The 11,013-nt window shown below is 38.1% G+C and overlaps 1 protein-coding gene across 2 annotated transcripts; it reads right to left on the bottom strand.

The window, feature by feature from the left end:
• Positions 1-306: 306 nt before the first annotated feature.
• Positions 307-3,713, bottom strand: LOC139548593 (lens fiber membrane intrinsic protein-like). 2 transcript variants are annotated; one of them, XM_071358376.1, is made up of 6 exons: positions 3,623-3,713; positions 3,440-3,524; positions 1,610-1,797; positions 1,110-1,259; positions 834-968; positions 307-542 (listed from the first exon to the last, which is right to left on the bottom strand). In XM_071358376.1, the coding sequence occupies exons 2-6, from the start codon at positions 3,484-3,486 to the stop codon at positions 481-483; spliced, it is 582 nt and encodes a 193-aa protein (XP_071214477.1). In that variant the 5' UTR covers positions 3,487-3,524; positions 3,623-3,713; the 3' UTR covers positions 307-480. The 2 variants fall into 2 exon arrangements, with proteins under 2 accessions (XP_071214477.1, XP_071214478.1); XM_071358377.1 differs by lacking the exon at positions 3,440-3,524.
• Positions 3,714-11,013: the final 7,300 nt, after the last annotated feature.

Raw genomic sequence — 11,013 nt, 5'->3', positions numbered from 1 at the left:
AAGATGTTTATCTTTCATTTGCTGTATTGGACTTGTTAATGTGTGAAAGCTACATATTTCAAAAATATATATTTTTGAATTTCCCGTGCTGCCTTTTCAGCGGAATGTTGTGGGGGGGTTCCGCTAGCGGAATGTGTGTCCTAGAAAGGTTAAGAATGGGAAGCATAGAATGGTGCACATAGAACATATTTACCACTTAAACTTTCAATAATGACTGATCTATAACTCACATTTCCATTTGAATTTGGTCAGGTCACCCAAAAAAGTTACATATTGCAGCTTTAAAGAAACTTTCAAAATTATAAATGTGGTGCATATTCTTTATTATCAAACAGATGAATACCACTCAATAGAAAGTAGAATAAACAGACAATTGGTTTGACCCTTTTTATTATGCTTATTCAATAGTGGCCTGGTAAACAGGAAATGACGTAGTTAGGTGTGTAAACCCAGATGTGAACTGTGTGTGTTTTTGTCAGATCAGCGGGAGTTGGAGTTTCTCGGGCATTCATGCATCCTGTAGGCACACATGTAGAAGATGCCTGTAAAAGAAAATAGGAAGAGATTAACATTCAGTTCCTGGGCATACTGTATACTGTCCACTGGATTATCCACTGATGTCAAAAATGTTTTTCTTCAAATTAATCTTGTTGGACTGAGCCGTAGGATGCATCTCAAATGGCAGCCTACTCCTTATATAGTGCACTACTTTTGAACAGAGCCCTATGGGCCTTGATCAAAAGTAGTGCACTAATGGGAATAGGGTGCCATTTGGGATGTACAATAGTAAATTAAGCCCTTTTAGCTCTATAGGCAGAACCACATTATCCTACCTGAGAAGAAGGTGAGGACCACGGCTACCCAACCCATGATGTAGGACCAGGAGAAGCGCCAATTCCCGTATCGTTTCCCGTAGTAATTCACCGTCACCCCAGTGTACACAGCCATCGCCAGCAGCACAAAGAAGCCTGTGGAGAGTAGTCAATCAAATGCTGCTTATTTCTTTCATCACATCCATCAACAGAGACTTGATAGCATATAAATATGTAATTTATTGTATTTCTATGCTTGATAGTTACAGGGACAAATGACAAGGAGGAGATACTTACAGGAGATGAAGAAGAGGATGCCGGCAGCAAACGTCTTGTCAAACCCACTGAAGGAGGAGGAGCGTATGAAGGCCATGACGCCGATCACGATGCCAATGAAGCAGGCCAGCAGGGAGAGGATCATAAAGGCACGGGTGGCATCCCAGTACGCTGGTGACAGAGGGCACAAGGCTGAGACCCAGTGCAGGTACTACTTACCCAATAAGCACTACTACTACTATTATCAGTGGCATTCCTGTCCATAGTACTGAATTACATTTCACACTTTACTCAGATGTGACATCACTGAACATTTACTTACTACACAATATTCTATATTTTGCACCAAATGTTGAATTATGGTGATTTACTCCCAACTAAACCTGCTCAAATAAAAGGAGCTGATTCCTTTGTTGAAATACCTTTTTACTCTAGATATTCACAGCATGGAACAGGACCTCATGAAGACCTTTCGTTCACTTACAGTACGTTTGATGACAAATGGGACATGTTGCGCTTACCAATGCTATCTGTGTGTGTCATGCATTTCCCAGGCACACAGTAGCGCCACAGGCCCTGATGCATATAGTTGTTGGATTGACGGTACTGCATCCAGTAATCGGTTGCTGTGGAGATAATAAGGAGTATGTTCCCGACTCCAGCGCAGAACAACCCACCGCCCATGAAGCTGTACATCCTGCCAAGCACACTGACATACACAGAGGAGACAGTTAGCCTACAACACAATTGTCAGGGACACTGAAGCATCTCTATACAATTACATCTCATGGCTGGTGAATACAGCATAGAGTAACACAACATAAAGTACATTGTTTGCTTCTAATAGTTGAAAGGGTCTGGATGGACATTACAGACCGTTTTAACATTGAATCAATTATATTTTTTCAAAGAATAATCTTACAAGGTGTACATTCATATTCCACTTGTTTTACCATAGGCCTACTGCTTTTAGACAGTTTGTTAGAGCAAGGTCTTTTCAAATGGCCATTATATACACTATCGTTCAAAAGTTTGGGGTCACGTAGAAACATCCTTGTTATTGAAAGAAAAGCATTTTTTTTGTCCATTTAAGATAACATCAAGTTGATCAGAAATACAGTGTAGACATTGTTAATGTTGCAAATGACTATTGTAGCTGGAAACGGCAGATTTTTTATGGAATATCTACATAGGTTTACAGAGGCCCATTATCAGCAACCATCACTCCTGTGTTCCAATGGCCCGTTGTGTTAGCTAATCCAAGTTTATAATTTTAAAAGGCTAATTGATCATTAGAAAACCCTTTTGCAATTATGATAGCACAGCTGAAAACTGTTGTTCTTATTAAAGAAGCAATAAAACTGGCCTTCTTTAGACTAGTTGAGTACCTGGAGCATCAACATTTGTGGGTTCGATTACAGGCTCATAATGGCTAGAAACAAATAACTTTCTTCTGAAACTCATCAGTCTATTCTTGTTCTGAGAAATTAAGGCTATTCCATGTGAGAAATTGATTGCCAAGAAACTGAAGATCTCGTACAACGCTGTGTGCTACTCCCTTCACAGAACAGCACAAACTGGCTCTAACCAGAATAGAAAGAGGAGTGGGGGGCCCTGGTGCACAACTGAGCAAGAGGACAAGTACATTAGAGTGTCTAGTTTGAGAAACAGACACCTCACAAGTCCTCAACTGGCAGCTTCATTAAATAGTACCCGCAATACACAAGTCTCAACGTCAACAGTGAAGAGGCGACTCCGGGATGTTGACCTTCTAGGCTGAGTTCCTCTGTCCAGTGTCTTGTGTTTTTTTGCCCATCTTAATCTTTTATTTTTATTGGCCAGTCTGAGATATGGCTTTGTCTTAGCAACTCTGCCTAGAAGGCCAGCATCCCGGAGTCGCCTCTTCACTGTTGACGTTGAGACTGGTGTTTTGCGGGTACTATTTAATGAAGCTGCCAGTTTAAAGAAGACCAGTTTTATTGCTTGTTTAATAAGAACAACAGTTTTCAGCTGTGCTAACATAATTGCAAAAGGGTTTTCTAATGATAAATTAGCTTTGTAAAATGATAAACTTGGATTAGCTAACACAACGTGCCATTGGAACACAGGAGTGATGGTTGCTGATAATGGTTGCCTCTGTACGCCTATGTAGATATTCCATTTAAAATCTGCCGTTTCCGGCTACAATAGTCATTTACAACATTAACAATGTCTACACTGTATTTCTGATCAATTTGATGTTATTTTAATGGACAAAAAAAATTGCTTTTCTTTCAAAAACAAGGACATTTCTAAGTGACCCCAAACTTTTGAACGGTAGTGTAGTTTTAGCTTTGATATTCTGTATTTACCCTGACATGACTGATCTGTTTCTCTTCTGTCCTCTCTCTTCTGTCATCTGTTTTCTGTCCTCTCTCTTCTGTTCTCTCTGTTTTTCTATGAAGAAATATGATCTATAAGTCACCTACTGTACATTATATCAAAACACATGACATCACATTTTACCCACACCACTCGGCTAAGTAATAACTTACCTTTATTATCCCTTTAGAGAAAAAGTCAGAGATTCCAATATTACAAGGGGGATGTCAAAGCACTCCGGAGCCCAATATTGCCCAGGCTGGCAGGAAAGTTTTGTTTGTGTGTCGGAAACCAGGCGAACAAACGGCCCCGGGGCACAATAGAGCATGCTGAGCCACAACCAATCACATGGGATGAGTTTTGTGTTTTAGGGAATCTGCTGAAAATACAAAACTATTAAAGCTCTGGGTAAGTCACAGTAATACTGATGACACAGGGGTTTCAATTCAAAATACTGCACTACCATCCACAGTGGACATGGGTTGGCAATAGGATCCCACACTATGCAGTAAAAGTACGTTTCACGTAGTTATTTCACACAGAAAAGAACAAAAGTATAGTTGGGGCTCTCATGTTAAGTTAAATTCAGATAACATTATCTCTCACAACATCAGATGTTAAGGTTTTAAAATCTTTATTGAAACTACAATTGAACTCCCAAAACCACTGTCAGTTAATTGAATTTAAACTGCCCAGTAATTCTCCGACCGTGGTCCAAAAATCAGCTTCAAACACACACTGTGATGCATATGAGTCACTACAGTATGTAACACTTTCCTTTTCTAGGGTAGCAGGTGTCTTGAACAAATGGTGGTAGATGTATTTCATAATCACAAAACAGTAATTCAAGTTATTCAGTGCTATTCCATAATTAACACATTTTCAGTAAAATAAATCAATAATGATGTATTCAACATTTTCGGTGGAGAGTTAAGTTGTTTAGGAGACGGGAAAATAATCAAATTAAATTTTATCAGTGAGTGTTTTTAAATTTGTATATATACAGTGGGGTCTGACATTATTAACAGCCTTGATAGAAATGAGCAAAAATGACTGTATGGAATAAATACTTCAAATACTGAGCTATGCTCAAATAAATGGGGAAATTATATTATTTTAAACTAATACAATTGCTCAAAGAAAGAGATTTTTTTTAACAATACTTTTTTTCTAAAATCTTTTATACGTTGGAGAACACATCTGGAGGGATCTTAACAGCATTCCTTCATACAGAATCCTTCTAGATCATTGATCTCCTTTGTCTGCGAGAAATAGACTGCCCTCTTCAATTCAAACCATAGGTTTTCAATGGGTTTCAAGTCCAGAGATCCCAAGTGAAATATTTTAATTATAAGTATACTTAAATATATAAAACAATTATATTAATATACTGTACTTCAAATACAAAATGTACTTTATATCTTAAGTATACTATAAATATATTATCATTACACTTCAATACACTTATTAAAAGTGTACTTTAAATGAATTGTTTTTCAGTCTAAGTATACTATATGTTCACTATCATTAAACTTAGACACTCATTAAAACTGTACTTCATTTCAAACACTTTAATTGTAATTTAATATATTCATTCAAAATACACTTGGAGTTGTTTTTAAGTTGAAGTGTCGATAAAAAAAAATAAAAAAACTGCTTGAGAGTGATCAAGTACACTATAAGTGTACAGTAACTTGCAGAAGTATTTTTTCCCCCTGGATTTCTCCACACTGTATTGTGTTAGAAAGTGGGATTCAAATTAATTTAATTGTCATATTTTGTCAACAATGAACTCCAAATACTCTGTAATGTCAAAGTGGAAGAAAAAGTAAAAATAAATATGTTACATGGACTCACTCTGTGTGAAATAATAGTAGTTGACATCATTCTTGAATGACTAACCCTTCCTCTGTACCCCATTCATACAACATTTGTTGTATCAGACATTGAGCATCTCTTTAAGCATTGTCAAGTTAATAATTACAGTAGGCTGTGGATTATGTATTAAACCTCCCAGACACATCAAAGATATGAAACTGCTCAGGGATGTTACCATCAGGCCATTGGTGATTTTAAAACAGTTACAGAGTACAATGGCTGTGATGGGAGAAAACTGAGGATGGATCAACAACATTGTAGTGTCTCTACAATAATGACTTAAATGATAGAGTGAAAAGAATACAAATATACAGAATACAAATATTCCAAAACATACACCTTGTATGCAACAAGGGACTAAAGTAATACTGGGGGAACAAACACAACAAATGAATACACTTTTTGGCCTAAATGCAAAGTCTTATGTTTGGGGCAAATCCAACATAACACATTTTATTTAACACTTATTTTACCAGGTAAGTTAACTGAGAACACATTCTCATTTACAGCAACAACCTGGGGAATGGTTACAGGGGAGAGGAGGGAGGATGAATGAGTCAATTGTAAGCTGGAGATGATTAGGTGACCATGATGGTATGAGAGACAGATTGGGAATTTAGCCAGGACACCGGGGTTAACACTCCTACTCTTACAATAAGTGCCATGGGATCTTTAGTGACCACAAAGAGTCTGGACACCCATTTAACATCCCATCCAAAAGACAGCACCCTACCAATGTCCCCTATCATTGCCCTGGAGCAGTGGAATATGTTTATAGACGAGAGGAAAGGGTGCCTCATACTGGCCCTCCAACACCAACTGGTCTCCCATCCAGGGACTGACCAGGACAACCCTGCATAGCTTCAGAAGCAAGCCAGCAGTGGGATGCAGGGAGGTAAGCTACTGGCCTACACATCACTGAGTAATTGCCTAATTATTTTCAAGCATGGTGGTGGCTGCATCATGGTATGGGTATGCTATAAGAGCTTTACACTCCTGGATTGTGCAGTATTAGCCCATTATTCTTTTCATAATTGTTCAAGCTCTGTCAAGTTGTTGGGGATCATGGTTAGACAGCAATTTTCAAGTCTTGCTATAGATTTTAAAGAGCTTGAAGTCAAAATTGTTACTTGGCCACTAAGGAACATTCACATTCTTGATAAGCAACTCCAGTGTAGATTTGGGGAGTTTTTCACAATTAAAATAATTGTGATGGAGCTAAGCACAGGCAAAATCGTAGGGGAAGACTTGCTTTAGTCTGCTTTACATCAGACACTGATAGAGGAATTCACTTTTCAGCTGGGTAATAACCTACAACACAAGGCCAAATCTACACTGGAATTGCTTACCAAGAAGACAGTGACTGTTCCTGAGTGGCCAAGTAACAGCTTTGTCTTCAATCTCTTTAAAATCTATAGCAAGACTTGAAAATTGATGTTTAACCAAAGAATAATTGGCTAATACTGCACAATCCAGGTGTGTAAAGCTCTTATAGACTTACCCAAGAATACTCACCGCTGTCATCGCTGCCAAAGGTGTTTCTAACATTCAGGGAGCTGAATACTTATGCAACGACTATATTTTAGTTATTTAATTTCTATTAAATATTTCCAAATATTTGTAAAAAATATTCCACTTTGAATCTACAGAGTATTTTGTGTAGATTGCCGACAATTTTTTTTACAATTAAATCTATTTTAATCCCACTTTGTAACAATAAAATGTGAAGAGGGGTATGAATACGTATGCAAGGCACTGTAGTTTCAGTGCCAATGAGGAGTTTTGAAGTTCTTTCTGAATTCCTGTTCAGAAGAGTGCAGAGAAAGTTGACAATTATAACGATTGTCTATTCAACACAAGGAAACATCCACAGCTGAGGAACATGCTTCCTGAGAGTATACTTTTTTATATCTCAAGAAAATAGTATAAAAAAGTATATTTAACTTAAATATCCACAAAATATATTTCAAGTATACTTTCAAAAACGCATGTGCATTGTTTTGGGCATATTACCCAGCATCCTTTTCTGCAGCTGAAGTTTTGATATATTGAAATATTATATTGTGCTAATATTTAGCTTATTCAAATATTTTGATGTAAGTTTTCAAATTGAATAATATTGTACTTTTAATTACACATTACAATGAAATTTTAATTTATTACTGTACTGTGAACAACTAAAGTGTGAAATGCCACTGGTGCACAGGTATCATATACAGTGCATTCGGAAAGTATTCAGACCTCTTGACTTTTTCCACATTTTGTTACGTTACAGCCTTATTCTAAAATGGACTTTATACAGACAGGTGTGTGCCTTTCCAAATGCCACCCCCGTGCTTCACGGTTGGGATGGTGTTCTTCGGCTTGCAAGCCTCCCCCTTTTAGCTCCAAACATAACGATGGTCATTATGGCCAAACAGTTATATATTTGTTTCATCAGACCAGAGGACATTTCTCCAAAAAGTACGATCTTTGGCCCCATGTGCAGTTGCAAACCGTAGTCTGGCTTTTTTTATGGCGGTTCTGGAGCAGTGGCTTCTTCCTTGCTGAGCGGCCTTTCAGGTTATGTCGATATAGGACTCGTTTTACTGTGGATATAGATACTTTTGTACCTGTTTCCCCCAGCATCTTCACAAGGTCCTTTGCTGTTGTTCTGAGATTGATTTGCACTGTTTGCACCAAAGCACGTTCATCTCCAGAAGACAGAACACGTCTCCTTCCTGAGCGGTATGAGGGCTGTGTGGTCCCATGGTGTTTATTCTTGCGTACTATTGTTTGTACAGATGAACGTGGTCCCTTTAGGTGTTTGGAAATTGCTCCCAAGGATGAACCAGACTTGTGGAGGTCTACAATGTTTTTCTGAGATCTTGGCTGATTTCTTTTGATTTTCCCATGATTTCAAGCAAAGAGGCACTGAGGTTTAAGGTAGGCCTTGAAATACATCCACAGGTACACCTCCAATTGACTCAAATGATGTCAATTGGCCTATCAGAAGCATCTAAAGCCATGACATCTTCTGGAACTTTCCAAGCTGTTTAAAGGCCAAGCTGTTTAAATGACTCCAACCTAAGTGTATGTAAACTTCCGACTTCAACTGTACTTAAGTACAAAAAAATAAATACATCATAAAATACCAATACAATTGACATTGAACACATTAAATGTATTTAAAATAATATACTTTTAAATACGATTTTGTATATTTATCATGGGCATACTCAGGTTTTTGCTCTTTGGGATGGCCATTGCAAATTGTTGATTTTGTGGCCAATTAACCATTTCTTTGTGGATTTTGATGTGCGCTTGGGGTTTTTGTCTTTCTGGAAGATCCACCTGTGGCCAAGTTTCAGCCTCTTGGCAGAGGCAACAAGGTGTTTGGCTAAAATGTCCTGGTACTGGGTAAAGTTCATGATGCCATTGACCAGTGGGGGCCCTAGGACCAGTGGAAGCAAAATAACCCCATAACATCAAATATCCACCACCATATTTTACAGTAGGTATGCAATTATTTTGCGTTCTCATTTTGACACCAAACCCACCACTGATGGTCTAAAATCCCTCCCAATGTGTTCTCCAACTCATAAAACATTTGATAAAAAAAGGTCAGTGCCGTTATCCTCGCACGGTGAGGCATTGAAAACATGGGTGACAATAATTTTGACTCCTACCTTTTTGAATTGAAAAAAGTATTACTTGTTAAACAAAATCTCTTTCTCTGAGCAGTTGTCTTAGTTTAAAACAGGATGGGCAACTGTAATGGGGTTGGGGGCCACAAAAAAATCTGAGCTCATCCTGAGGGGACGCAGTAGCTCACGGGTCTGCGTATCCACATCCATACCAACACATATAGTCAAAAAAAAATGTAGCCTTTTAGAGGACCTAAGCAACATTTTGTTCGGGGGCCCCCCCACCTTATGGTAAAACATTTTAGCGGCCCTGCTCTTGACAGCATAGAGAAAATCTTGCAGTAGTAAAGCAAGTTTGCTGCAATTCTACACATTTTGCCATGGGACATAGAGAAAATGTTGCAGTTTTAAAGAAAGTGCTGCAATTCGACACATTTTGCTAAAAACTTATAGAATATTTTGCAATTGTATAACTAATTTCATGCAATTCTACTAATTGAACCATGGGGCAGAAAGAAAGATTAGCAGTTTTACAGCTATTGTCCTGCAATTCTACACATTTTGTCATAGGGTGGAGAGAAATGTTTGCATTTTTTAATATGATATCTGAGTGAGAGTGACTAACAAGATGAATGGGGTCATCCTGGTCGGTAATTCGACCATGATTACTACAAGCGCCGATAGCTAGACTAATTTGCCAATCTAAAACATTTTAGCTGATGGGCTAATTGAGTGACTGTCAGACTGACATAAGAGAAACACTGCTGATGCACAACCAAATTTCGAAATTGCACCTTGTGTATTCTACTATTCTAACTCTGAAGGGGGAGGCGGCTGCTGTGATGGGGGGGGGGGAGTGATCCACGGGCCTACAAAAGGGAGTCGCCAGTTGCCCATCCTATAATTTCACTTTTCTTTTGCTTACATCAGAGATCATCAACTAGATTCAACTGCGGGCCAAATTTGTATTGAGCCAACAAGTGCTCAGCATATATGGGAACTCCTTCAAGACTTTTGGAAAAGCATTCCAGGTGAAGCTGGTTGAGAGAATGCCAAGAGTGTGCAAAGCTGTCATCAAGGCAAAGGGAGGCTACTTTGAAGAATATAAAATATATTTTGATTTATTTAACACTTTTTGGGTTACTACATGATTCCATGTGTTATTTCATAGTGTTGATGTCTTCACTATTATTCTACAACGTAGAAAATAGTAAAAATAAAGAAAAACCCTTGAATGAGTAGGTGTGCCCAAACTGTTGACTGGTATGTTTTATGTGTTTCGTTAGGCTGAACATGTCTGTCAACAGCCAGTGATTTGCTGAGAGTTCTGTTAATACGAAATCCATTTAGCATACACTTTTATCCAAAGCAACTGAGTGCATTATTTTTTTTCATATGGGTGGGTGTAGCACCTCACAGAAATCAAACCCACCAACTGCTGGCAGTATGCTCTTACCAATTTAGCCACACAGGACCTCCTAAATTGTGATAGATTGTGAATTCATTTCCTAGTGTTCACATTTTGAGTCATCCTTAGGCTAGATACGAGTCTGAGACAACAAAAAAAGCTCCATTGTGATAGCTTGTGTGGCCTAATGGCAAAATGATCTGTGGATCCTACATACAACTCATGACTGGGCAGAAGGATAAATGCTATGTAACAGCCACTAGATGGTGCCTTCTATCAAGTCAAACATATCCACATATGGAGCAAGTTCAATAGGTCTCTCTTACTCTAACCAGTATCTGGCCAACTGGTAATAAGCATGTGTGTGTTCCTTGTCATCCTCCACATGGTAACTGACTCCGGAGTATTTAGTCAACAGTGCATGGGATCATCTCTGCAAATTCTCTCCGTGATGACATTCATGTTTGATTTATAATCTACAGTACCAGTCAAAAGTTTGGACACACCTATTCATTCAAGGGTTCATCTTTATTTTTACTATTTTCTATGTTGTAGAATAATAGTGAAGACATCGCAACTATGAAATAACACATGGAGTAACCAAAAAAGTGTTAACCAAATCAAAATATATTTTATAATATATTTTACATGA

The sequence above is a fragment of the Salvelinus alpinus genome, chromosome 21 (genome assembly GCF_045679555.1).
Source record: "Salvelinus alpinus chromosome 21, SLU_Salpinus.1, whole genome shotgun sequence".
Taxonomy (NCBI): Eukaryota; Metazoa; Chordata; class Actinopteri; order Salmoniformes; family Salmonidae; genus Salvelinus; species Salvelinus alpinus.
The sequence above is the reverse complement of the archived record's forward strand: the minus strand, read 5'-3'. Positions and strand labels throughout refer to the sequence as shown.

What these genes read in the sequence shown, in the direction of transcription:
- LOC139548593 (XM_071358376.1), bottom strand. Translation starts at nt 3,486, where the DNA reads ATGACAGAAGAGAGAGGACAGAAGAGAAACAGATCAGTCATGTCAGG. An exon ending in AACAGATCAGTCATGTCAGG is followed by an intron (nt 1,798 to 3,439) that starts GTAAATACAGAA and finishes TGTGTATGTCAG; the next exon opens with TGTGCTTGGCAGGATGTACA. An exon ending in GACACACACAGATAGCATTG is followed by an intron (nt 1,260 to 1,609) that starts GTAAGCGCAACA and finishes CTCTGTCACCAG; the next exon opens with CGTACTGGGATGCCACCCGT.